The 27,599-nt window shown below is 35.2% G+C and overlaps 1 protein-coding gene and 2 pseudogenes across 3 annotated transcripts; 2 read left to right on the top strand and 1 right to left on the bottom strand.

The window, feature by feature from the left end:
• Positions 1-937: 937 nt before the first annotated feature.
• Positions 938-11,194, bottom strand: LOC125838356 (protein PHOSPHATE STARVATION RESPONSE 1-like). 3 transcript variants are annotated; one of them, XM_049517422.1, is made up of 8 exons: positions 11,107-11,194; positions 5,487-6,262; positions 4,445-4,622; positions 4,270-4,346; positions 4,150-4,189; positions 3,619-3,676; positions 3,034-3,103; positions 938-1,436 (listed from the first exon to the last, which is right to left on the bottom strand). In XM_049517422.1, the coding sequence occupies exons 2-8, from the start codon at positions 6,120-6,122 to the stop codon at positions 1,074-1,076; spliced, it is 1,422 nt and encodes a 473-aa protein (XP_049373379.1). In that variant the 5' UTR covers positions 6,123-6,262; positions 11,107-11,194; the 3' UTR covers positions 938-1,073. The 3 variants fall into 3 exon arrangements, with proteins under 3 accessions (XP_049373379.1, XP_049373380.1, XP_049373381.1); XM_049517423.1 differs by having other exon boundaries at positions 4,270-4,343; XM_049517424.1 differs by lacking the exon at positions 11,107-11,194 and having other exon boundaries at positions 5,487-5,588; positions 5,711-5,894.
• A 1,593-nt stretch (positions 11,195-12,787) lies between these two features.
• On the top strand, positions 12,788-14,928 carry LOC125838407 (uncharacterized; annotated as a pseudogene).
• Positions 14,929-17,606: 2,678 nt separating this feature from the next.
• On the top strand, positions 17,607-18,494 carry LOC125838406 (uncharacterized; annotated as a pseudogene).
• The last annotated feature ends 9,105 nt before the right edge of the window (positions 18,495-27,599 follow it).

The following is a 27,599-nucleotide window of genomic DNA, read 5'->3' as shown; positions in this document are numbered from 1 at the left end:
TGACACTCATGTTTGATTGACTTAAATGTTTTGAAAAATATTTCCAAATGGACTTACTTTCCTCAGTTTTTTTAAAAATGATTTCCCAACATAAAGTCATCAAATCATTTTCCAAAACTCTTTTTCAACCTCACCACTCGACCTCAACAAGAACCCCATGTCAACTCTAACCCAAGACCCAACTCGTAACCCCAACCTAGGACCAAACTCTCAAAACCTAACCTGACCCCACCTTGAGACCAGACTCCAAACCCTGACCCGACTCCTAATACCAACCTCAATGCGAACCACACCCCGACTCGTAAACCCAACCTAGGAACAGAGACCTAACTCCTAACAAGGATCTGACCTTGACCACAACCCTAGCCAGGACCCAACTCTCGATTCCAACCCTAACTTGGGGTCAAGGTAGAGTCTTAGCTTGGGGTCGAATCATCTCCGATCACAGTTCAAGATAAAAGTCGATATTAGGTCCTAAGTCAATATTAGGTACCGACCCTGACTTGGGACCTAAATCTTAACCCTAAGCCTAGACCTAACTCTAGACCCTGATCCTGACCCAAATCTAACTCCCAAAACCAACCCTAACTTGGGAACAGAATCTGACTCCCAACCCCAACCCCAACCCCAACACCAACTCAAGGTCAAAGTTGGGAATTGGGTTAGGGTCGAATCTCCGATGTCAATTCGAGATAAGGATCGAGTTTAGGTCCTTAATCAGCTGCAGGTCCAGATCGTGGTAGGTTGTCAACTCTCAAGTTAGGGTTAAGGTCGAAGGTCAAGTCCCTAGTCGAGGTTAGGGTTGGGACAGAGGTTACTGTGTTAAAAGGTGGGGATCCGGGTTTGGTGTCATAGTATTTACCTAGATTATACCTAAATGCTCTTTGGACAATATTTTCTTCTTACTAACCAAACACCAAATAAGAAGATATTTTTTGTGAAAAATATTTTTTTCCGTCATGCAAACCACACCCTAAACCCAAAATCTTATTTTACAAGTCTGTCAACAACATAGGCACCACATTTCACATTGCAACTATTCCTTCTACGAAGTTACAAAAAGTGTGTCAAGGTCACGAAGGTGATGTTTCCTCCGATTTCGCACGTTTTGTTGGAGGGGAACTTAAGTCTCTACCATCTAAGTCATGATTCTCACAAGCTTTCCTTTCGGGTGATTTTCGTTCCTTATTCTCAGTGAGATCATCTGCAGAGCTTGAAGCAACATTTGAACTAAGTTCAATGTTGACATGATCCTGCTCCGGTGCATCTGATTTGTCATCAGGAGGGGCATGCTTTATTTCAGTGGATGGTGAAGCAAGTTCATCTGATTTTGATGATGATACATTTAGTTCTTTTCCCATGTTTTTCGTTTTCTCAAACATCATTTGAAGGTATTTCCCTTGTTCTTCAATCCGCAACTGTAACTTTCTTTGGATCTGAGAAAAGAGGCATGTTATTAGAATGATGCATTGTGCCATCAAATGTAAAATGTATATATCTTAGTACAACCATGAATAGTAAAGATACAACAGTAACAGTGTTTCTGAGCAATCCTCAAGAAACAGCAAAGGGAGAACATAATCTTTAAACATTAAAAAACTAAAGAAGAATAATATTACTTAACATATTGACAGACGTATCAAACACCATTTAATGGTATTTTTCCCTCAGGGAGATTCACCATATAACTTTTACTATCCAGCATACAAATATCACTTTCCACTTCTAAAGCAGGATATTAGCCAAGGAGAATTCAATCTAGTGTAACATAATAACTCAAATGTCAAATTTACCAAAGTGTGGCCAATACTGAGAAAACAAAGATATTCTGCATGGTTGCTGAAAAAGTTTATCTAAGACAATCTGACAATGGCAGTAAAAGTTGAAAGGATCCAAAATTTTGGAAGAGGGAAACCTGACGATTGTTCACTACACAGATAAGACACCATATTAGAGCTTTTAATCAATACTCCAATGTTCAGTACATAAATACACTATTCACAATATATTATACCTTTATTATTCAATATTGAGGAGAAAGTGGTAATGTTAATACATGAACCGTTAATCCAATATGTAGGGAAATCAAATGGAAAAATACTCCTATGAGGGCGAGGGATTTAATTCTATGACAATGTTTCATAAGAAAAAGGCAATCTAACCCATAATCCAAATGGAGCAACAACAACATACTCACTTTAATCCCACAAGTGGAGTTTGGAGAGGGTGATGCGTACGCAACCTTACCCCTACTTTTGTGAAGGTAGAGAAGTTATTTCCAATAGACCCTCGGCTAAGGTAAAACATAAGAAAAATTATGTAAAGCAAATACAATAGTGGAGGAGTCATGCCGTAAACAATGAAGAAGAGAATAGTAGTAACACCAGATTATACAAAAACCGAAGCAAAGAAACAAGTAATACTAAAACTAAGAATAGGATAGTAGGAGAGTAAAATTGATGAATAAGATATCAGGAGAGTAATAATAACAAACTCTGATAAGTAAACTAGACAACGCTCAACTACCTACTAACCTACTACCCTAATCTTCCTCGTACATATCTTCCTATCAAAGATCATGTCCTTAGTAAATTGCAGGTGTGTCATGTCCTATCTAATCACCTCTCCTCAATACTGAATCAACCTATACCTCTCCTCATATCTACTATAGATAACCTCTCAGGCCTCCTCACTGGAGCATCTATTCATCTCCTCTTCACATGCTGAAACCATCTCAGTCTTGCCTCCCTCATCTTGTCCACTATGGAGGCCACTCCCACCTGTACTGAATATCTTTGTTCCTAAATCTGTCTCATAGTATGCCCACACATACATCACAATATCCTCATTTCCGCTACTTTCATTTTCTAGACATGCGAGTTCTTGACAGGACAACACTCGGCCACATATAATATAGCTGGTCTAGCAATCACTTTATAAAACACTTGTATTTTCAATTGAAAAGGAAATCAGGTGCAAGAAAAACAAGATTAGATGCACGAATACTGCTGCTGTCTTTAATCATTCACATACCTCAAGTTGTTCATGAAGCTGTTTCTGCACTTCCATCTGCATTTTCAGTGCTTCTGTTATCCCTGTAGTCCTGTAATCAGATTCCAAAGTAATATTTGATAATTAGGTACAATTTTAACTGGAAAAAGGAAGTACTCTCTCCAAGGAAGTGAAATTAGCAAGCTGAATAAAATTTGAAATCAACTACTCTCAAAGTCTCCCTATGTAACAGAAATTAGTTCTTATATCTGTTTCCAATGACAGGGGCATGCACAAAATTCCCATATAAACTGCTGAAGTTGTAAAAATTAACCTTCATCTGTATTTAATTTGAACTATTTCCTTCTTACAATTTGTAAACATTATATTTACTCCTAAGCATCCTGACTAGTCAATAGTCATATTCAAACAACAAAAAATGGACAGAGGTATGAATGTGTGTGCAGCTAAAATGACATGTTTTAACAAAGATATTCAGTTAGTCACGACGAATGACAGAAGAATTTTTTTGTGTAAACATTATTATTCTTGCAGCAAAATAAGCAGTTATTTAAGATCACTGATGAATTAGTAACATGTTTCAATAGTGACTGAGTAAAGACTTACGTTTTTAAGTCCAGAGATGGCATCTCTGTGATGATAGTTGGCTTCTTTTCTGAAGTTCCTGTAATAAGCAGAGGACAGTCCATTCATCAATTTCAATTTTTGATGTCTTAGAAACTATGAAAAAGATCTACTCATCATCAGCAAATTAAACATAGTCAGTTGTCTCGTGAATAAAGAAAGCTAGGCAGGAAATACTAGCACAATAGATGTAATTACTATAAAATATCATTTAGAGTGAAGTGAGACGATAATGTTGGGTTTTGAGCTCTTTATTTCCTTCCTGAGTGGATGAAAGAAGTACCCTTTATAACCCCACTTATGGCAGAGGCCCGTTAAATATTTTCTGCTGCTACCATAGTCGTGTATTGTTTAATGCTTGTTTTTCGCCAACAGATAGCTAAAGCATGATAATTCATTCTCAATGCGCAATGAAAGATGTTTTTGTGGCATTTGAGACAATCAGTAAAGTATGGTGCAATGATGCCTGATTTATGGAAAAGCTTATCAAGTAATCAAAGAGGCAACTTCTACCTTCAGAGGGTTCTGGTTTGTATCTGGCAGTCCTATATTTCTGAAATTGAAACAAATGGATAAGGTGAGTATCACCAGATACTGCAGCAGGAAAATACTCAGTAAGAGGTTTAATCATACCTGCAAGTGGCTTTTAACATGATAGATGGTTAAGCTTTCCACATTCATGAGCTTTAAGACACCCTTTGGAGTAGCTTCTGTAAAATAAAATTGTGTGTAAGATAGTTATGTCATTCAAATCCTTAAATCCTCCTAACTGTTGAAAAAGATAATTCAAAATGAAGAGGCTACACACTTTCGCTTCCACCAAGCTTATTTACAGCTTCTACGAAGACTTCATGAAGCTCTGGTGTCCACCGCATTCGAGGCTTAGATGTGGCAGATGATGGGCTACCAATGGGGCAGCTTTGCCCAGATGAAGTAGGAGGAGGAGGTTGCAGCTGGTTAGAAGTGATCTCAGAATCTCCCAGTTGCTGATATACACATTAGAAACTTATGTAAATTAAGAACATGAAGAAACAGTAAATTAATATCATAAAATCAGAAATGATTACTAAAAGAACACATTTTTCTGCTCAGTATGAGGTCATGTGGACAATGCCCTTGGAAAGAACACACTAGATGAGCTCAAAGAATGTGAAACACACAATTTCTTGCTTGAGTCTAAAGCATATTCTGTGTAACAATACCTCAGAATTCTAATATACAAATAAGTTTAAATTCAACAGCAAAATGATGTTGGGTGGTATCATCCATGAATAAAATCTCATTTAAGTGCCTTGTTAAAGGTGGTGCCAAAACAGCTTGTACAGAATTCAACATAATAAAGAAAACAAGGAGATCAAATGGAGCAAGAGCACATACAACAGGATTAAGAACGTAGGAAACGAAATATGTTAAGATGGAATCCTCACTTAGAACTAAATATAAATGTATTCTACATTTTTAAAAGGAAATATGGATGTATTCTACTTCTTGAAGCTTGGTGTAAACTGGATGACAATTTGGAGTTAAATAAGCTGTTAGATTTATAAGATGTCCGTATTGAATTTTCTTTACGGTAAACAATGCAACTACAACACTATTGAATGCAATTTTAACTTAGGTAAACACTTATTTACTTGACCATAAATATGTTTTGATGTGCATTAAAATCTTTAACTGACAACCTTTTAGAGATGCAATCAAGCATAATGAAAGATATAATATCATTTGTGCCTTGGAAATAGTACTTTCTTCTTCTAGCTTCACGTCTGTTTACTCTCCCGTTAGTTTCCCTTCCTTTCTCTTTCTTTTCCTAGCTACATAAAATAGAGCAAAGCATATAAGGAACAAACCTTAGGTTCTGGATCAGGAAAATTGACATCTACTAGGATATCACTCCAGCTTGAACCAAGACCGAGAGTGTCATCATCGTTAATTAGCTGATCAGCCCATTCCTGCCAATCAGACCTCTTAGCATGGTCATCAGATGCCATAACGCCGGCAAGGCTTTCCACTTGGCCATTTTGAACAGGAACATTTGTAGGAAAAGCAAGAAACTCATGAAATGAATCTTTACCCCAGGGATTCTGTTTGTTCCCTGATGGATAATCATCCAATGAGGTAGAATCTACATTTGAGTGTGAAGCTTGGCTGGTTGCCATAGAAGCCCCACTTGAGATAAATGGATAATAACGCGTCCGAGTTTCTTGAGAAGAGGTAGGTGAAAAGTGAAAATCTTTGTGGAGTCCAGAAGTAGATGACAGTAGATGCCCTACCGATCCACTCTTAGACGTCGATGAAATTGCCCGTGGAGAAATGAGGTTTGTAGTTAGCTCCTTCTCCGAGATAACATGAAGAGCATCTGGCAATTTGGGAAATTTCTCCTCCAACTTAGGCAAACTTGGTAAAGACATAGGCATAGCTCCAGAGACACCCATGCTACTATGTTGTGCTTCACTAGATCTTGGTATATATAATGCAGGCCGCATGTTCAATTTTTTCCATAAATTGAACTACCAAAACCCACTTAATATTAATTCCACAGTTCCAAAAATTCCTTTCTGCTGCCCAATCATAAATTATTATTTTTTTTGAAAATGATGGTCTCAACCTTCTAAACTCTGTGCATCTGTGGTATGAAATATCAAAAGCTCACATTAAAAAAAAATGGGAGTGGGCTGCATATGTGTTAGATAAAAAATTGAGAACCAACAACTTTAAATTTACTCTGCCATCCATACACATTTGATACAGTTAGAATAATAATGATATGTCTGATAAACCTATCAAAACAATCAGCTGTGATATTTCAAATATTTTGTTTGTAAGCATTATGTTGAGTAGTATAATTCATGTAGTTTCTAATCTTTCATGCAGCAGTTCACTTTAACTTTGACTGCAGAAAGAAAATAGTGCCAATAAATTTAGATGAATAATAAAATTTACCACTTGGAGAATTTAAATGCTCATCATCAATAAAAGACACAGGTAAAAAGCATTCAGGTGTTTTAAACAAACCTACGCATTTGAATTCCACTTAACATACAAATTTGGCATTAATGCCTTTGTCCTTGAAAACCATAATTGTTGTGTTGTCATTGAAAGCATAGGGATATTAGATGTTTTCACATTAGAAAAGATGCCTTAGTAATGGTAAGATGACAACGCATGAATTCTTGATGACAAATACTCATAAAGCATCATGAAGATACACATCAAATCAAGATACAAGAGACAAGGTCTCCAAAGGCATCACATTGATGTGGAATATAAATAAGCTTGAAGCACTCTGGGGAAAAAGTCAATCATCTTTTTACAGAAAAATTTGAGGAAGACAAGAGGGGTTGCTCAGATGGTAGCCGCCCTCCACCTCCAACCCTAAGGTTGAGGGTTCGAGTCACTAAAGGAGCAAAAAAGGTGGGAGCTCCTAGGGAGAGGTAAAAAAAAATTAAGAAAAGAAGAGAACTTAGCAGTAGGCAACATTGCAACCCTAAAATCCTTTGGGGAAAATAGGATCTACTAGAGCATTTTTACATAGATATAAGCATACAAATCAAACAAAGTAAATTTCTCACAGATAATGATAGATTTGCACACAATCCTCAAGCTATCATATGCATCCAACAAAATCAAATTTATACTAAAATGCAAGATATACCAGAACATGGTTACTTTTGGTCCCTCTGACGCGCATGCTTTCTTCATTTATTCACTTACTGAATATAATTTGAAAAACTTCCCATAGGCTCTAAATTTAAGTCCCTCTGATGTTCATGCTTTCTCCATAGTTCATGTACTGAATATAATTTAAAAACCTCCCACATTACTTACTAATTCAGCACCCTATAATCTTTAAAATCAGCAATAACACAAATTCTTCTGATACCAATTCGAAGATACAGAAATGCAAACTTGTCTGACATCAATCTTACCTGTGAGGAGTAGTTTTAAGCACAGAATGACATGATACTGTAACATATGACGTTCAACCTACCGTAATATAGGTAAGCGACCCTTTGGGGTGGCCCAATGGTTTGAGCTTGGGACTTCCATGTTGGAGGTCTCAAGTTCGAAACCCCTTGCCAGCGAAAGCAAGGGGTTTGCCTTCTGGGTTGAGCTTGTCGCACCAGGCTTGCCTAGTGCGGGTTACCTCTCCTATGTGGTTTGCGAGCTATTGCATAGGAGCGGGGGTTTTACCCTGTGCGCACCCAAAGGGTAGCGGCTGCGGATTTCCTTTGTCATCAAGAAAAAATAATATATATATATATATATAGTTAAGCGTAACATATGATGGTTCAAAGGCCTCTGATCTTCCAACACCCAAAGATAATCCACAAATATTATCTAAGAATATCTTTTTGATATATTAATAGTATTTATAAATGTTGCACCAAGTTGGCGTTGACATTTACAAGTATGCTTTAAGCCTCAAAAAAAATAGTTAATCATCATTGCAAGTTGGTGATTCATGTATAGGTCATAAATGCAAGATTAACAAATGAAAAATACTTAGAGCCCGTTTGGATTGGTTTAAAAAAAGTAGCTTTTAAATCAAAAAAATAAAAAAGTCAAACTTAAATGACTTTTAAGTCAAAAAATAAAAAGTAGGGGGAGACCTCCTTTTGGTTTTTAACTTTTTTAAAGTCATTTTAAACTTATTTTAAGTTATTGTTAACCTTGCCAAACACTTCCAAAAGCTAAAATGACTTAGAAGTAGGTTTGACTAACTTTTAAATCAATCCAAACAGGCTCTTAGTTTGCCAATGAACTCTCAACCCCCTCAAATGATCTTCTAGTTCATTATCTTCTTATGCTAAATAGCACCAGAGGCTGCCATTTTCCAGACACCCTTCCTGCTACCTTCCTGCCTTTGTTTCTGCCAACTATTCATCATCTTTCTGCTGTTCTGGGATGGAACCGAGCATACCAATGTACAAAGCTCCAAAGTGAAGCTACAATGTATCAAAAGGTGGCCAGTATACATCCCATGTTGCTTGCAGAAGCAACATCTAAAGATTATATATCTTCTTATGCATAAGTTGTCTGCTGTCTAAATAGCTTTCCACATAAAAATTACCACCTTCCTTGGTGCTGTAAATTCACCTTCAATGAACAAAGGAAAAAGGTCCAAATATACCCCTAACGTTTGCAATTTGTCTTACATTTTTCCCTCATTTACCTTTCGGTCAATGAAAGCTCCCACTGTTATCTTTCATCTCAAATGTATCTCATCCACCAGGAAAAATTGGTCTAATTTAATTTATATAATGGAAGCCACATAAGGGTATGTTTGGACCTTTTCAATTGTGCAAGGGTATGCTTCAAATTATTGCAGAGGGCATTTCTAAACCAATTTGATAGTTTCGGAGTAAATTTGGATCTTTTGTTTGTCTACGTGGCTCAACTGTGACAAATATCAGAGTCAAGCTGAACAGCTGTTAGAGGAAAGGGAAAATATTAAGACAAATTGAACACTTTTTGGGTAAATTTGAACCTTTTCCCATGAGCAAATGACCTACCATCAAGCATTTAGTTGATGAACCACATCTATTTATCATCCTCCCCTAATGGTGTGTGACTATATAGCATCGAAAAGAATGCTTCCAGCTGTTTGTATTCATTCTTATCCTGCAAACATCTCATGAAGGTTGAAGGTACATTCCAGGACACATGCCATACCATCCTGATTACGGACCTAAGTATGTAATTACATCTTTGTTGCTACAAAGATTATAGAGACTACTGCTGCATTTACTTAGAATATTGTCATGCTCAAGAAGATTATTTGGTTCTATGTTAACCTAATCTGCTAGCTTCAAATTCTTGAAAAAGATAAAACTTACATAATTCCATCTTTAAATCTAATCAGCTATTGAGATCTTTGATCAAACACAGAAACATAACATTTTATCAAGAGGTGCTCTTGAGTTCTAGGACAAGCTAGGTAGCTAAAGTTAAGAAGCATTCAACGGGACAAGATTCATCAGATTTTCTGCAATTTCACCGCAAACTACCAAGTCACTCAGAACTCAAGATATATGTTAAAAAGTAACCAGCACCTCATAGAATTAGAGCTTCATCAAAGGTGGAAATCCCTCAAAGAATGCTTTAAAGCTCCATTCTGGAGTTCATGGTATTCCAATGAATAATTTTACTATGGAGAATCTGATGTAGCCAACACTTTTTCTGATGTATCATCTACATAGGAAAGTTTAGGCTCATTATGTTTCCCATAGATGAACATTCTATCTTCCTTTTTATATGGTAGTCCTCATAAGCTAAGTTGTTTGGACTCTCCAAACATGTTGCCACACCCATGTCGGATCCTTCAAAAATACACTAGAAGGATCTGACATGCACTCGTCGACATTTTTGAAGAGTCCAAGCAACATAACTCGTAAGTAACTCTCTATAGAGTAATACAGATTTGTACCCAATACAAAAACATCCAGACGAAATTAAAACTTTGCTAGATTCCACTATTTGCCACCCATTTGAGAAACATACTGGAATGAAAACACTGACAATAGTTTCTTCATGAATTTTCCATCAATCATTAGCACCCAACAATATTAGGATTATTTTCATTTTTCTGATAAATAACTTTCACATGATTAGGAATTAGAATGATTAAAAGGAAAGAATATCATATTATGGGCAACTTTCTCTAATGAATCCATTATCTTGAAGAATAACTCAACACATCAGGTCGTTTTCAGGAACAACCTCATTCCCTTTTTCTTTTTGTTTGACAAGTACATATAATCTTTCCTATTTTGGAAGGTTAATTTTCCCACAGTGAAGATCAAACTTTACTTCCAACAGTAGTACTTCCCACAGTGAACAAACAAATAAATGATCCAACTTATACCCAGCAGTACCTCATACATAGTCAGCCAAGTCATAGCAATGACCTCAACTCTACCTTTCAATTTGATTTCACTAGTTGCATCATCAGCAGCACCACAAAAACAAGAAGAAATAAAAAAGACCACTTTCTCTTCTAACAATAATAATGCAGGTAGGCCCCAGTCACCAATTAAAACTTCAACCACATACTTTCCTAGAGTTGCCAAGAAATGAGAGCAATTAAACCAAATCTTCAAAATAAAAATAAAAACAAAAAAAGGAGCAACATTTCCAAACAACCCAGAGTTCAAATAAGTCAAACAAGCACAAGTTCAAGAAAAAGACCACTTTCTCTTCAAACAATAATGCAGTAGGCCCCAGTCACCAATTAGAACTTCAACCACATACTTTCCTAGAGTTGCCAAGAATGAAGAGAGCAATTAAACCAAATCTTGACAAAACCACCAAAATAAATAACAAAAAAGGAGCAACCTTTCCAAGCAACCAAGTTCAAATAACTCAAACAAGCACAAGTTAAAATAAAAAATAAAGATGTTGCCAAGAAAAAAGAGAAAAGCTAAATAGAATCCAAATGAGATTTTTATGAAAGAAAAGAAAATGGACCTTAAGAATCTGAGTATCAAACTCCGTCAGCTGACGAATCCAAAACTGGCATATGAAGAGAGAGAGAGAGTTGAAGAAAGAAAGGATCTCTAATATGGGTGGCTATTAGAGACACTCCAACTTAGTTTGTTTTTCTTGACTATTTATCCATAAAAAGTATTTGAGTGAGTGATTTGGGCTATCATTATTGGGCAAAATTGCTGCTGCTTTTTGTCTTTGTGCCTCTTTACTCCAATGTTGGGGCGTCAAATAATTTGTGTGTGGCAAGTTGGTGTTTGTTTGATTGTTCCACTTGGATGGATGAACGGCTTAAAACTCACCTTCTTGTTTGGTCATTTGTTTTTTTGATGCGTCATTTGTGGGACCCCATATTAGAGCGGTTAGAACGGTTTTCTTCGATTCATTTTACTTGTCATGTTTGACTATTTTCTTTAAGAAAGTATTTATTGAAAGAATAATTTAACTAAATTATATGTATTTATGATTTGATCTCAATTAATATTGTAAACAATAAAATTCGCGGAGAAAATAATAATCAAAACTGGAAATATTGTAACAATAGTAGTATTTTATGAATTCTCTGATTCTTGTTTCGAATATAAATTCAAGGGTCTTTGATCTTGATCTTTAATTTAGTGGACTTGTGTTTGGTCTATATCTGAATTCAAGGGTCTTTGTGCAATCTTGATCTTGACTTGTATTTGAATTCAAAGGTCTTTGAGGTTGGTTTTGAATCTTGATAAACTGGATCTTGACTTATGTTTGAGGCTTGAACTTGTAGCTTGTTCAGAAATATGTATGTATGATTCACGAGCTCTCTCTAGCTTCTTGTTTGAATTCTAGTGTATTTTTTGAATTATGAGGACATTTATTTAAAGTTGTAGAATAGAAGAGTTGTGATGAGACATGCTTCTTTCGCCAAATAGATTTAAGTGATATGACAATATTTGATTGGTTGAAACATGTCACTTGGATACATGTGACACATTTTTATTGGCATATGATTTGTCTAGCCATGTCGTGTCATTTTGACATGTGGCGTGATCCTATTGACTTTTTCATTTGACTTGACATGTCACATCATTTGATAGGTGACACCAAATTGAGTCCTAAAATAAGATGACATCTTGGGTTTGACAAAGTGGGCTCATTATATATAATTCAATTTGACGAACTAGCCCAATGAAATTGGACTTTGATTATATTTGTACTAGTTAGGCTTAAGTAATTGATCCAAGCATATTAGCAAATTTTATTTAGGGAAAATTACTTATATACACACATTTACTTACCTTAATATCCATTTTCTCTACCTTTTTAAAATATTTCAAAAATCCCTTAATTCTCCCAATTCCTAAAAACTTTCGGATACATAAATATTTCACTCCTCTTTTCAGCCTAGACCCACATTTCCCACTTTCCTTTTCACTCCTCCATTTTCTCCCTAAATTCTTTCCACATTCATTGCAGTTACAAATTTCAAATCAATTTGATTATCAGAAGGGGTCTCTCTCAAGTTTATCAGTTTCAAACATCCGAATAGATAGAAATTTTATTCTCCATTGTTGTCTTCTTCATGTTTTTTCTTGATACATATGGATCATGGTCCATCATTTAGTATTGGTGTTTCTCAAATAAATTCATCTAACGCTAATCGTACATATGGTTCTGATGGTGAAAAATGGGTCGAAAACGATCCAAACTATTGCATGACACATTAGCGATGAAGGACCAGAGCGATGACAAGTCAAAAACAAAGGTTGAAAAAACCTCCAAAAAAGGGGAAGAAAAGCGGCACCTGTTATTTCCCGACCCCCACTGCCTAAAGTATGTGTTTTCATAATCTTTTCTAGTTTTTTTTTTAATCTTTGATATGGCATTTGTTGTGTTGGGTCAAAATAAATTGGTACATTAATAGTGAAGATACATTGCTTTTCAATTCAATATTCTCATAGTCTGTTCGACAATTCTGGATTTGTAATATGTTGATACAATAAAATCCTAATTTTGGTTACATTTTTTACATTTGGTCTGTTGGGTCGACTTAAATTGATTCATTTAACAATGAAGATACATTTTTTATCACTACAATAATATTGTAGTGTGCTGCTAATTTTGTATTTTGTTGATATATTAAAATCCCCAATTTTAGTATAGTTTTGAATGGGTATTTGTAATGTATCAATTAATAAAGTCCATTTTCATCTCATGTTAGTATTGTATCTTATGGATTGTAATTTTACATTTGTATCAGATTCATTGATTTTTCCATTAATGTATCTTCCATTCTGTTAATACCAAATTCCTTAAAACCCCCAATTTCAGTATAATTTTGAATGGATATTTGTAGTGTATCAGGTAATAAAGTTCATTTTGACCTCATGTCAATATTGTATATTATAGATTGTAATTTTTACTTGTGTATTAGATTCATTGATTTTTTCATTAATGTATCTTCCATTATGTTCATATCAAATACATTTAAACCCCCAGTTTTAGTACCGTTTTGATGGATATTTATAATGTATCAAGTAATAAAGTTCATTTTGATTTCCTGACAGCAATGTATCTTATAGAGTGTAACATTTATGTTCATATCAAATACATTATGTTCATGATACTAATTCAAGTATATTTTTGGTTGGACTGGTGTTAATTATTCATGTATCATATGCAATGTAGATTGGTCACATTCCAAACTTGTTCTATTATGTATTATTGATTGTTAGTTGTATTCACTTTCAATATTATCCCAGAATGTATCATGTGGTTGATATGATGTCATTATAAAATTATGATGTATATGCTAGATTTTCAGTTTATATCTAATGTATCAATTAACATAGTATGTTCATGTTACACAGTGAAATGTTACGTTAGTTGATTTATGTAGTCTATTCATGTATCACATACATTCTAGTTTGATCATGTATCAAAATTTTAAAAATATGTATCATTTACTCTTAATTATATCATGTAGTTGAAATTATACAAGTACAATATTATGATTTGTTTTTTGAATTTGCAGGGTATGAAATGTGTTATAAAAAAGATACTAACTCATGCATTAAGATTTGGAGCAACGTACAACATTGATTTCTTGAAGGAAATCAAAGCATCCATAGGGGATGATGGCATTGAACTATTCAAGAATCCCACTTTTGGACCATATTTAAACTTCCCGAAATGCAATTTCAGGGACAAATCACTAAGTGTATGTTGTTGTTGGAGTTGCAACAGGATAACACAAGTGTGCTGCATATTCGACATGCTAACGAGAGTGTATTGCAGTTTAGTATCAAGGATTTTGCCATAATAACTGGTCTTAAATGCAAAGGTAATGTTAAAGATCTTACATACCCGGAATCCACTCCGAGCTGGTTATTACAAAGGTACTTCCTTGATGCAACTACCAGTTTAATCAAAAGTCATTTGATTCAACGCTTTTTGATGGGCAATTGGGAGAACACACATGATGCCGTTCAGATGGCTATCATGTACTTTGTCCATACATTTATATTATGTCAATTTGGTGAGACTTCAATACCGATCGACTAATTCTTAATGATCGAAGATGGTAGGTATCAATTATATCCTTGGGGTCAGATTGCATTCACCAAGCTGATGAACTCACTCATACTGGACTTCAACCTTGATAAACAAATGTATCGTTTATCTGGCATGCCATATGCATTGAATATATGGACTTACTAATGTGCATCTTATCTAAATCCAGAGATTGTTGTTAAAGAAGCGAATGTTATCCCAAGAATTTGCAATTGGAGGGTCGTGGTTGTAAAGCCAAAATTTGGACATTTGTAAATGACCGTTTTTTATTGAGCTTTCAAATTTTTGTTTTAAATAACAGTTTTTTATGATACATATTTTTTGTCATAATATTTAACAAATTTTGTCATTCAAAATGCATATTTAAATATTGTTTCAACACCAGACGAAGTTGCAACTCTTGATATACCTGGCATTCAAGATGCTCCTCCTCCTGGACCCTCCACAACAACAGTTAATCCAAAGGAAGTACAATCAAAAGATATTTCAGGTTTCGAGAATTTCTCCACAAGCCCTCCCGACCAGTTGGTTAGGAGCTCATCAAGGGTTTCTGGTACATCATCTCCACCACCACCCAAAAGGAGAAAGAAAATTAATACACCTAAAATAAAGGTGTCGGAACCTAGTCAGTCAGAGTAGTTGAATGTGTCATTACACCAGTCATTCTCAATGCCAGATAAACCACGTACCCCGACTGCTAATGTATCTTTTGTCCATGTCTCTTCACATGTCTAAAAAGATAAATCTAGAACTGAAAGAATATCCGAAGGATTACGTTAGTAATGATATCAATTTTATTTATGTTTATGTATATTCAATATAAATATAAAAATGAAAGACAATTTCCTTTTTTTGCTAGGTTGACAAAAAATTTAAGTATCTTGAGGATTTAATAAAGGGAAACCACTCTCAGTTGATGAAATCTATACATAGGAAAGACAAATATCTACCAAAGGTAGTGTGTTGTATATGTAATTGTTTTTTGTGTATTAAGTTGCATAGGTCGTTATGTTCTCAATTTCATTGATGAAGGATGTGGCTGACAAGTCTATGTCGTGCATGGTTGAAGTTTTCGATCAAAAAGGCAATGTTGAACCTCAAACAAGTACCTTTCAGTTTGATCAACAACCAACCTCACCAATACAAATGGATTTTCCCATAATGACCAAAATATTGGTGTATATGCTTTTGAGGTTGAATATCAGGTTTATGTTACTGCAATTGTATAGAGTATAGTTTTTTTGTTCACTGCATATATCAAATTAAACAATGTATCAGTTACATATTTGTTAAAAAAAACTTGTTCTAAAACTAAAAACACAAATTGATGATACATTAAAGAATCAACAAGAAATGAAGGATGTTTTAGAACTCCAATCCTCAAATGAAAATATTCATGATACTGTAGAAGCAAGTGAGCTTAAGAAGGTATTATTTTCATCAAAAAGTTACTATTATGATACATTAGCAGTGTTTGATACATCAAATTGTGTGTATATGATACATTGCAGTTTAATTTGTATGTATATAATACATTGCAGTTTAATGTATCACTTTTTGTACAATATGATATTCTTCATGATGATGCAACAGACCAAGGGTCTTAAGATCTCAATGAAGGAACAATAAATGAAGATGCTTCAGATACAGTTCAACAAAACATCAGTCAATCTGTGCCAGATCCAGTTACATTAGATACACCGGTAAAAATATTATTTATATATCATTTCACTATCAAATTGTTTATTAAATTTTATTAAAAAATATCAATTTAAATCATATAAGATTCTACCACATCTACTGCAATATCATCCGGAACTCAAGAAGCCATAGATACACTTTTCTTTGATCTAGAAAAATTGCCTATTCCTGCTAAACCAGTTAGTGCGGTAAATCCACAGGAGTTAACCGGCAACCACAATTTCCTTTCGGACAGTCAATTACCCACTAATATTCCAATCACAGAGATTGTTGTTCGAAGCGATTCAAAGACTCCTCTAACGCGTAACATGATTCCTTAAAAAAAATTAAATCTCCGTACTTGACTTCTTTTGGGTCTAGAAAAAAGGGAAAAGAGGAATTGGAGGATGAAATTCATCCGTATTTCCCATTTGAAGGATGTGGAATTACATACCAAGCTCCGTCTAATCTAATTGATGAGTATATTCAGTAGGTAACTAGGGGTCTTCTCAAAAGTCATGTCAATAAGTAAGTTTTATATATTTTTTTTGATGAAATTTACTCTAGTTGATCCATTTTGAAATAACAACTTTTGAATACAAACAATAATACAGGAAATTAACAGAGGAAAAATACAGAGCAAAAGCCTCTTCATTTGAGTTTGAGACGATGAATTTTGTTGTTGTATTTTCAATCGACAAAAACTAGTTCTATGCTATGTCACAACCAAATAAATATTGCACTTATCAGGTAAAGCCGTCAATTATATATATTTTTAATGTATATGATACATTTATTTTATAAGTGAATCTGATACAACAAATATTGTATCAAATACATTAGAAAAGGGGAATCTTGTGTTCCAATAGAAGCAGAAGTGATGTGGATTATTCAAGAATCGAAGTCGATTTGCTTTATAAAAAGAAGATATCAATGAACTTCTATGAAATGGTTTCACGAGATTTAACCAATTGTCTTGATCGTGGAATATCATTGAGAAATAGGAATCCGGGTTATCAAAGGATTTCCTGCGATTATTTCTAGTATGGAATGAGTCAATCATCCACTTTGGTATCTTATTGAACAAAAATGGTGATATTGTTCCTCCATTGATCAAAATACAATATACAACTATCAATGTATCACTTTTTTCATCATTTTTTTTACAAATGTATAATTATGTTTCTTATGTTTTGTGTAGCACATCGATGTTGTTTTTTAATATCTTCATAAAAAAATCAAAACTCCGTAGCATGAATCAATACAGATACACAACAGTCAATTGCTTGTTCAATACATACATCCACAATACCTATGAAAGGTATTATAACAATCCGACTGATGATAATATTAGTACCCAAGAACACATTGACCGTTCGTCGGTTGTATCTGTACATGAAAGGTCAATCACCAACCTCATAAAAGGATTTTCAATCCAACTGGATTACCATGGCATATTGTGGACGACGTTTACATTCCGGTTAACTGTGATGGACGATTCCATTGGGTGTTGGCTATTGTTGAATTGAAACGGAGGTTGATATGCGTGTATGACTCTTCTCTAGGCTCAAGGAAAAAGTACACTTTAGGGAGATAAAAAAATTATCGATAATGGTACATTCTTACCTCCTTGATACTGAATTCTTCGAAAAAATTGAGCGAACAAACTGGGCAGAACTTGATGCATATAAGGACAAAGAATCTGGTACACTTTTAGAGCCACAACATTCTTTGAAGGTTGAATTTTCCCAAGACATTATGCAACAAAACAAGTGATAGCCTATAAGTATTTATATTCTTGATTCTAATCATATGTGTAAGGTTTTTTTTAAACTTTATATTCATTTATATTCTTGATTCTAATCATATGTGTAAGTTTTTTTTAAACTTAATATTCTGCATTTTGTTGTAGGGACCGCAATTTATATGTAGCTACATTTGCAGAGTTTTTGAGTGACCAACTTGTTATATCACCTGATGGTTTTCGTTCAGATTATCTACGCAATAGATATGCAACATTGTTGTGGAGATATGACAACGACAAGGCCGATGGTGGATACGTTAGTGAGAATGATGATCCACAAAAGCCTAAGGATCAATTCACATCACCACCCGAAGAAGATTTGGTTCACATAGAGTAGTATTCAACCATGTTTGCAAACAATGTTATATGTTTTTTGTATTTAAGACAAATTCACTTACGTTTTAGAGTGTTTCTCTAAAAACTTATTCATATTACAATATTTTGTTATTTCTTAAATATTGTGTTTTCAATATATTTCTTTTGATACATTATGGTCTACTAAAATTTTAGAATTATACATTTTTGTTTTACAAAGTTAAGCTTCACACTCATAACTGATTGACTTAAAGTAAATAGATAGATTAGATATGAAATAACGTATATGATACATAAGTTTAATGTATATGGTACATGGCTTTTATTCGTCTATATCACTTATATCTATATATATGGTACATGAATTATATCCATGTATATGATACATCACATACAACAACACACAAATCGTAACATATTACTAAAATGAACAACAACACTATTAACAAATAATGTATCAAAATTACCGATGTACCCAATACAGATTTAATGCATATGATTCATGACTTGCATACGCATATGATACAACAGACATATATCTAAGATATGAATCATCCACGTATATGATACATATCTTATACCTATGTAACAACTAAATTTTGGGACACTTAATTGTTTAAATTATGTATCAAATAGTTGATTAATTTTGATGCAATTACACAATAATTATTTTTCAAAGTTGATACATTCTAAATTTCTTTATATTTACAACAGTATCTCAATAATTGTCTATTGAATATAACATTGGCACACAAATCTTATTAAATTATTAGGTTGAACAACAAATCTCATAATAAATAATGTATCAAACTAACTCGTGTAAATAATACACTTTATTTACTCTAAATAGTAAAGTAAAAAATCTCTATAAGTGCAAATTATTGATCATGAACATGAATATTTTTAAAAAAAATTTATTTCACTTCTCTATCGAGAAGAAAGTACAAGTTCTCCTGTTATGACCTTTTTGTCCACAGTGTCCACAATAATTCGTGTTCACTGTTATCTTCTCATTTGCGCTTTTTTCTTCATTTCCTAGGTCGTCCAGCCATCCTTTTGTATCTAGGTGGCAACACAATTTCATCTAAAACATAGTCTGAAACTGACCAATCCTCCTTATCTAGCATTGGAACCATTACAACCTCATATGTTTTTGCTAATGCATCAGGCTTGTAGTAATCAGAGCAATACGGATGCATATTTGTAACATTCTTGTACTTTAAAACTGCAATTGCATGTTTGCAAGGTATCTCGTCTAGTTGAAATCTTCCACAAGTACATACTTTCCACTTAAGGCATACAATGTATCTTCTTCCAGCTTCATAAATCGAGAAAATATATTCAGACGTTGGAACAACCTGAAAACACTAAGAAGTCAGTGATACATTACATGAAATGACATTTTTTGTATCTTTTCCAAAGCAATGCTGATCAAACATGTAAATGATACAAGATTTAGATACATAAAATGTCATGACCCGAGTCTACACCCTGGATGTGGATGACACTCAAGAACCATTGATGGTCCCCAAGAGAACCCTCATCCTGGCTGACTACAAGCAGAAGACTAACTTAAGCATGCAAAAGCTTAAAAACTGAATTAAATTCAATAATCTCAACTTCAAAATAATCTAAACAATACTCAATTGATAACTCAGAGTTTGTAAATACAACTCAAGGAAGATACATACTGAAAACTACTCAACTTTGTCTCTCTATGAAGCCTCTACTATTACAGAAGGATATTGAGACAAGACCCACGACATCTCAAAACTACTAATTGTAAGATAAACGTGAAGTCCTCTGGAATGTAAGAAGGCATCACTAAAGCTGACTGGAATATCCCATGACTCAACGAAATGCCTGTTGATGATCCTGAATACCTATATCTGCATCATGAAACGATGCATGCCAAATGGCTCAGTACATGGAATGTACGAGCATGTAAGGGGAATTCTAAAGCAAAACATAAGGTTGAACTGATGGAAAAGAAACATACTTACCTCTTCTCAACTAACTCAACTTAATGCAACCTAACTCAACTCAAAGAAACATAGTTCAACTCAACTTAGAGAAAATAAAGCTCAATTCAATGATAAGATATTCAACTCAGTGAAATAAGGCTCAACTCAACAATAAGATACTCAACTCTGTATACTCAACTTTGGATACTCAACTCAATATAAAGCAACAATAAAAAAGGCAATATATGGAAAGGTTTTAAAATAGTAGATAGCAACTCAATGTATTGAAGAATACAATAATAACTCAGTTTGTGTATAAAAATACAATATAACTCAGTTTGGAGATTCTCTAACCGACAACCATCACTATGAGCTATGTGATGATACAACGTCTCACCCACGCTGCTAGAAATGTCCTACACCTTGTCGGGGTATAGAACTCCTCAATTAAGTGGATCCACTAGTCTATGCAAAAAATAATTAAGGAATCATCTAAAAAGTATGACCCTTTCTACCCACGTTGGCTACATGGTTTATTGGGGCTGTGAGTTATCTGAACTCTCCCCCATATCGGTGCTCAATACTACTCCCAAAATATAACTAGCTCATATGTTTAAAAATATAACTCTTTTTGTGGTTTGAGATTATTACTCAAAATCTTTCTCTTAAAAGAGATGGTACTCGACTGCTCAAAACTCTTTTGGAAATCTCAGTTTCCTCTCATCTTAAATGTGAAAACATTTACTCTTGGGAATACTTAGTTCTCATATATCATTTTAAAGAAAATGAACTCAACTCTGCTCTTTCTAAAAAACATTTTAAAATCATATTATAATATGATCATTGGTGACTCAAGAAGTCATACTGCATAAACATTGATGGTATATCTAGATACCATGCTGCTCATACATTGATGGCATACTCGATTGTCATACTAATCATGTTTTAGAAAACTCCTTTCTCAAAACTTAGTTTAAGAATTCAAGTGTTGGCTTTAAAAAGCTTTTTAAAATTTATAACTCAAATCATAGGGTTCATGTGGAATTATGAACATGAACGACTCAACTCAGGGATCTTAGTAGCAATAAAGAACATCAGTACTCAGAACTCAAGACTCAATGATACTACTCATCTCTAGACTGCTCGACTCATAGGGTTCATGCAGAATTATGGGAATGAACAACTCAACTCAAGGGCTTCATGGGTAACATATAGTAGTCCCATAAGTAGGAATATAATCTCAAAATGACAATGCTCAAAGACTTAGAACTCGAAGATGCTACTCCTCTCGAAGACACTTAATGTATGGAGTTCATGCAAAATTCATGAGCATGAACGACTCGACTCAAGGTTCTAAAGAACATTATGGAACTCACGTATACGACTCTTCTCATTCTCATACTTATTTTCTCAAAACTTAGTTCAAATCGATAGTTGATCTCAAAGGATTCACAATTGAACTCAAACACTTTCTTGAACTCTACTCTTAACTCTCTTGGATGTGAATTATGAATTCAAGAGTTATGGTTCATAATATGAAGGAATCATGATGATAATGTAGGCTCATGAATACATTCTCCTCATTCTGATACTTTCACTCCCCGAGCCTACACCTTGGGAGGGACTGGAACTCGAAAACCATTGCTGGCCCCAAGCAAACCCTTGGCCTGACTAGACTCTCAGCATAAGACTTTAATAATTAAGAAGAGAATTCAAATGCAAGATAACTCAACTGTCTCAAACTAAACTAAGAATGTTCTTAGAAATAAACATTTAACTTAGCCAAAGTGGCAACTCAAATCTGAACATAATCCAATAGCAAGATAATGACAAATGAACTAACTAACTGTCTATGAAGCCTTTAACAACTGAGATGGACGTCAGGACAAGACCCACGACATCCTAATGAACTAACTAATCAAAGCAATAAAAAGGGAATCCTCTGGAAAGCAAGGAGGCTCACCAACTGACTCTGAGTGCTAACCTGAATCAACGAGGCGCTTGGTGCTGATCCTGGTTACCTGTGTCCAAATCATAAAATGATGCAGGCCAAATGGCGTCAGTACATTGAATGTACGAACATGGGAGGGGAAAACTAAACACGACATAAACTTGAAATGAATATGAAAAGAACACTTACCTTAGCTTTACTCAACTCAAATTCAAAATGAAACAACAGTAGAGGTGCAGTTTATATAAAACATTTAAATCAGTAATAACAACTCAATTTACTCATATAATAAAGTAATATAAATCTGTGAGAGTTTCTCTAACCGACAACCATCACTATGAGCTAATGTGATGATACAACGTCTTGCCCACACTGCCAGAACTGTCCTATAACTTGCTGGGATATAGAACACCTCAACTAAGTGGATGCACTAGTCTATGCTAAAAAGCACTAACGAATCATATAAAAAGTATGACCCTTTTCTACCCAGGTTGGCTACATGGTTTATGGAGACATTGAGTTGTTATGAACGCATCCCCACATCGGTGCTCAATAGTACTCCCAAAATACTCAGCTCATATGTTTAAAAAAATAACGCTTTATATGGTTTGAGATAATTACTCAAAAACTAGCTCAATGGCTTTCTTGGAAATCAATGTTTTCTCTCTTGTTTATACTGTGAAAAAACATTTATTCTTTGGGAATACATAGTCCCGATATACTCTTTTGAAGAAATGAACTTCAATCTTTAATCTTTACTCGACTAAAAACTCAAGTCTTAAAACAAAGTTAAAACATTTGTAAAAGACTTTTGGAAAACTCTATGAACTTCTCTTGACTTGACTCTTAACTTTCCTTGAATTGGATTAGGGATTCAAGGATCATGATCTCATGTTTATGGATGATTTCATGATATTTAGATGTACCTTAGAGTGTATAAGTTGATTAGAAAACTTAGGTACATTGCAAGGGAACTTAAGCGGAAATAAGTGGGAAAAGGTAGGCGACCCTGGTGCTCCGAGTGGCGCGGGGAGCCAGCCCCTAAATTACAGACACTGGGTTGGAGCGCACTGGCTGGCGTGGCGCCCCATATCCCAAACTTCAGACCCCAAGTTGGGGCGCTCTGGCCGGCGTGGCGCCCCACACCCTTTCCCCAATTTTTGACTAATTTTCTTGGTCGATTTTCAACTCTAAACCCTCTAGTTTTAATTGGTTCTTTCCCCAAACACTTAGATTCGACTATTTAACCAAAATATGTAAAAATCTAATCAAAACAATATCTAATTTCATGAATTTAAATCAACAACTTCTCAACAACTCCAACAATCAAGAACCCAATAGAAACTTCAAAAAAATCCATCAAGAACTCAATTTCGCTGAATAAAATCATATTTGGCGAGTGGGTGAACGAACCCAACACTATGTGATCTCATATACCTCGTAGGGATCACCCTTTGACGAAATCCACAATCCTAGCTTCAAGAACTTGACGATTCCTTGCCTCTTCTCCTTTTTTTTCGTCTTCTTTTTCTTCTCTCAAAACCCTAACTCTTTTGATGAAGCGTAAACTGAACCAAATCAGTTTAGACCCCAACTTAATTACCAAAAATGAAGTTAAATTAATTGGGTACTGAAAAGACCATAATTATCTAGACAACCCAATTCTAAATGGCCATATCTCCCTCATACAAACTCGAAATCGAGCAAACTCACCGGTTTTGGAAAGATATTTCAAAGATTTTTCCTATAGTAGCTGGTAGCACACCTAACTCATCATGAGCTAGGAGTTATGGTAGTTTGAAGTTGACCCAAAACTCAAGCTTAACATAACTTAAAACAAATTTCTATATTTTTCATTCTTTCCAAAAATGGCTCTTTTTAATTTTAGCTCTTTCACTTAGAGAGGTGTTACAATATCTCCCTTTGGGAACATTCGTCCTCGAATGAGATTACTCTTAGTAGGCTTGGTCTGGAATTTATCCGGGCTCAAAGAGATGTGGATACCTCTTCTTCATATCCTCCTCAGCTTCCCAAGTAGATTCCCCAACAAATTGATATCTCCAAAGAACTTTGACTGATGCTACTTCCTTGGTCCTCAATTTGCGAACCTGACGGTCTAGAATCTGATCTAAGATCTCCTCATAAGACAAACTATTCTTGATACCAATATCTTCAGTTGGTATGATAAGTGAAGCATCTCCCATGCACTTCTTCAACATGGAAATATGAAATACCGGATGAACTACTGCTAACTCTTGGGGTGGCTCTAACTCATAAGCTACATTACCAATCCTTTTGGATATTCTGTAAGGGCCAATATATCGGGGACTAAGCTTCCCCTTCTTACCAAATCTCATAACACCCTTCATTGGTGAAACTTTCAAGTATACCCAATCATCTACTTCAAACTCTAACTCCCTTCTCCTAACATCAGTGTAGGATTTCTGACGACTCTGAGTTGTTTTCAACCTCTCTTGAATAACTTTCACTTTCTCCATAGCTTGATGAACTAAGTCTGGTCCTATCAACCCAACTTCACCAACATCAAACCATCCAATTGGAGATCTGGATCTTCTCCCATAAAAGAGCTTCATACGGAGCCATCTAGATGCTAGAGTGGTAACTATTGTTATAAGAAAATTCAATGAGAGGTAGGTGATCATCCCAGTTACCTTTGAAATCGATCACGCAAGCCCTCAACACATCTTCTAGAGTCTGAATAGTGCACTCTGCTTGCCCATCTATATGAGGATGAAAAGCAGTACTCAAGTTCACCTTCAAACCCAAACCTTTCTGGAATGACTTCCTAAACTGTACAGTAAATTGTTCCCCTATATCTGAAATAATTGATACCGGAACCCCATGAAGTCTGCCTACCTCTTGAATAGACAACTTAGCATAATCTTCTGCTGAATGGGTAGTCTTTACCAGTAAAAAGTGAGTTGATTTTTGTCATTCTATCAACAATCACCCAAATAGAATCATGCTGCCTGCAAGACCTTGGTAAACCTGTGATGAAATCCATATTGATCATCTCCTATTTCCAATCCAGAAGTTCTATGTTTTGAGCCATACCACCGGGCCTTTGGTGCTCTACTTTAACTAGTTGGCAATTCGGACACTTACCAACAAACTCTGTAATGCCCTTCTTCATACTACTCCAACAATATACTTCTCTCAAGTCACGATACATCTTTGTGGAGCCCGGATGGATAAAATATCTGGAGCTATGGTCTTCCTCCATAATCCTTTCTTGGAGTTCATCCACCCTTGGTACACACAACCTACCTTGTTACCTCAGTACACCATCTCCCCTTTGTTCAAAAGCTATTGCTTTTTGCTTATGAACATTTGCCTTCAATTCAAGCAAAATAGGATCTTGGTCTTGCTTCTCTTTCACCTCTGACACTAATGATGATTCAGCCCTATTAATCACTACTGCTCCTCCTTCTGTGGAATTCATTAGTCGAACTCCTAATCATGCAAGTTTGTGCACATCTTTTGCTAACTCTTTCTTCTCTTATTCAACATGGGCGGTACTACCCATAAACAACCTACTCAAAGCATCAACAACAACATTAGCCTTACCTGGGTGATATAGAACGCTCATGTCATAATCCTTGAGTAACTCTAATTACCTCCTCTGTCTTAGATTGAGCTCTTTCTGACTAAACACATACTGAAGACTCTTGTGATCGGTGAACACATCTACATGTACACCATAAAGATAGTGACGCCATATTTTCAAAGCAAATACTACGACAACCAACTCTAGATCATGGGTTGTGTAATTCTTCTCATGAACTTTCAACTGTCTAGAGGCATAAACTATAACTTTGCCATTCTACATTAACACACAACCCAAATCAACTCTGGACGCCTCACAATATACAACAAAACCTTGCGTACCTTTTGGTAAGGTTAATATTGGGCAGTAGTCAACCGCTTTTTCAATTCTTGAAAGCTTTTCTCACAAGCTTCAAACCATTGAAAATTCACTATTTTTTTAGTCAACTTGGTTAAAGGGGGACAAAATAGATGAGAACCCATCTATGAACCTTCTATAGTATCTAGCCAACCCTAAGAAACTCCTAATATCAGTTGGAGATGTGGGTTGATGCTTATCGTGACCAACGTCGCTAACCTACAGTATGAGTGTCTACGATGGTCGATAATATAGTAACCCAACCAAGGGTTGGGGTCGTGTCTCAAGGGAATGGTTTTGAGAATTAGTAGAAAAATAAAATTAAGTTCGAACTAGTCATAAATAAAGACTTTAACGAGTAAAAACATTGTAAATTAAAAGGGATGACACAAAGGTGTCAAATATCAAATGGGGGTTTTGTCACAAGTAGTAAAAACCAACAAAAATAACAAGAAAATCAAGTATGGGGACAAGTTCTTTGTGTGTGACCGCAATACAAGTTGAGATAAATAATTGGGTATAGGAAATTTGCAAGATAATAGTGACTAGGTTAAGCTTTAGATAGAAATAAGTTCCCTCTCGTGCAACTTACCCCGTTTCAAATGCGTTCCTATCGAACACCCATTTGCCGCATGAAGGCCAGCCTCCCCACTCACTCTCTCGAGCTGATTGTTAGGATATGAGACTAGGGCTTACTCTCTCGAACTGAACCTCATGTCGACCCACTCCTTAAGCCATCAGTTTAGCGGTCTTGGTTTCGTGACCTTTCTCTCGGGCAAGACGAAAACACATGGGTGGTTTTGTATTTGCAACTACAAACCCATTAGATTAAACCATAGCCACTAGGTGAAATCACCATTAAAATACATCTAACCTATCATCAAGCAATATCCAACAATAATATAAATACATATTTGCTAAATTACATCCCAAGAATGGGTGTTTAGCCATACATAGTGCTGGCAGATCTTTCGGCGAGGTTAGTCGGAATCGCCGATTAACTCGGTGATTCGCCCTTTGGTGTAGTTCATCACCATCTTGCACTAGCCTTCAACATGGTCGTGCTCTGTGTCATTAGGCGACCTAGTATTGCTTCGCGGAATTATTCGCCGAAACGCCGATTACTCCTTTCATCTGATTTTTGATCCTGCTTCTTCAGGGCTTCGCGTACTGGAACAAAAGACGGAATGTGTCCCTTCGGCGAATCGCTTGGCGTTCTCAGGCTTCATTTTCTTCGTTTTTTTCAACCTTTTTGTTCCTTTTTGCGCCTAAGTGTCCATGCTTCCA

The sequence above is a fragment of the Solanum verrucosum genome, unplaced genomic scaffold (genome assembly GCF_900185275.1).
Source record: "Solanum verrucosum unplaced genomic scaffold, falcon-dt-bn FXZP01000150.1, whole genome shotgun sequence".
In the NCBI taxonomy this organism is placed as follows: Eukaryota; Viridiplantae; Streptophyta; class Magnoliopsida; order Solanales; family Solanaceae; genus Solanum; species Solanum verrucosum.
Note: the sequence above shows the minus strand (reverse complement) of the source record. Positions and strands in the feature narration are given on the sequence as shown.

Bases quoted from the DNA above. Each gene is read 5' to 3' on its own strand.
- LOC125838356 (XM_049517422.1), bottom strand. From the start codon at position 6,122: ATGCGGCCTGCATTATATATACCAAGATCTAGTGAAGCACAACATAGT. The intron at 4,623-5,486 runs GTTTGTTCCTTA...TGTGTATATCAG, and splicing joins TTCCTGATCCAGAACCTAAG to CAACTGGGAGATTCTGAGAT. The intron at 3,104-3,618 runs GTAAGTCTTTAC...ATCTGATTACAG, and splicing joins CCATCTCTGGACTTAAAAAC to GACTACAGGGATAACAGAAG.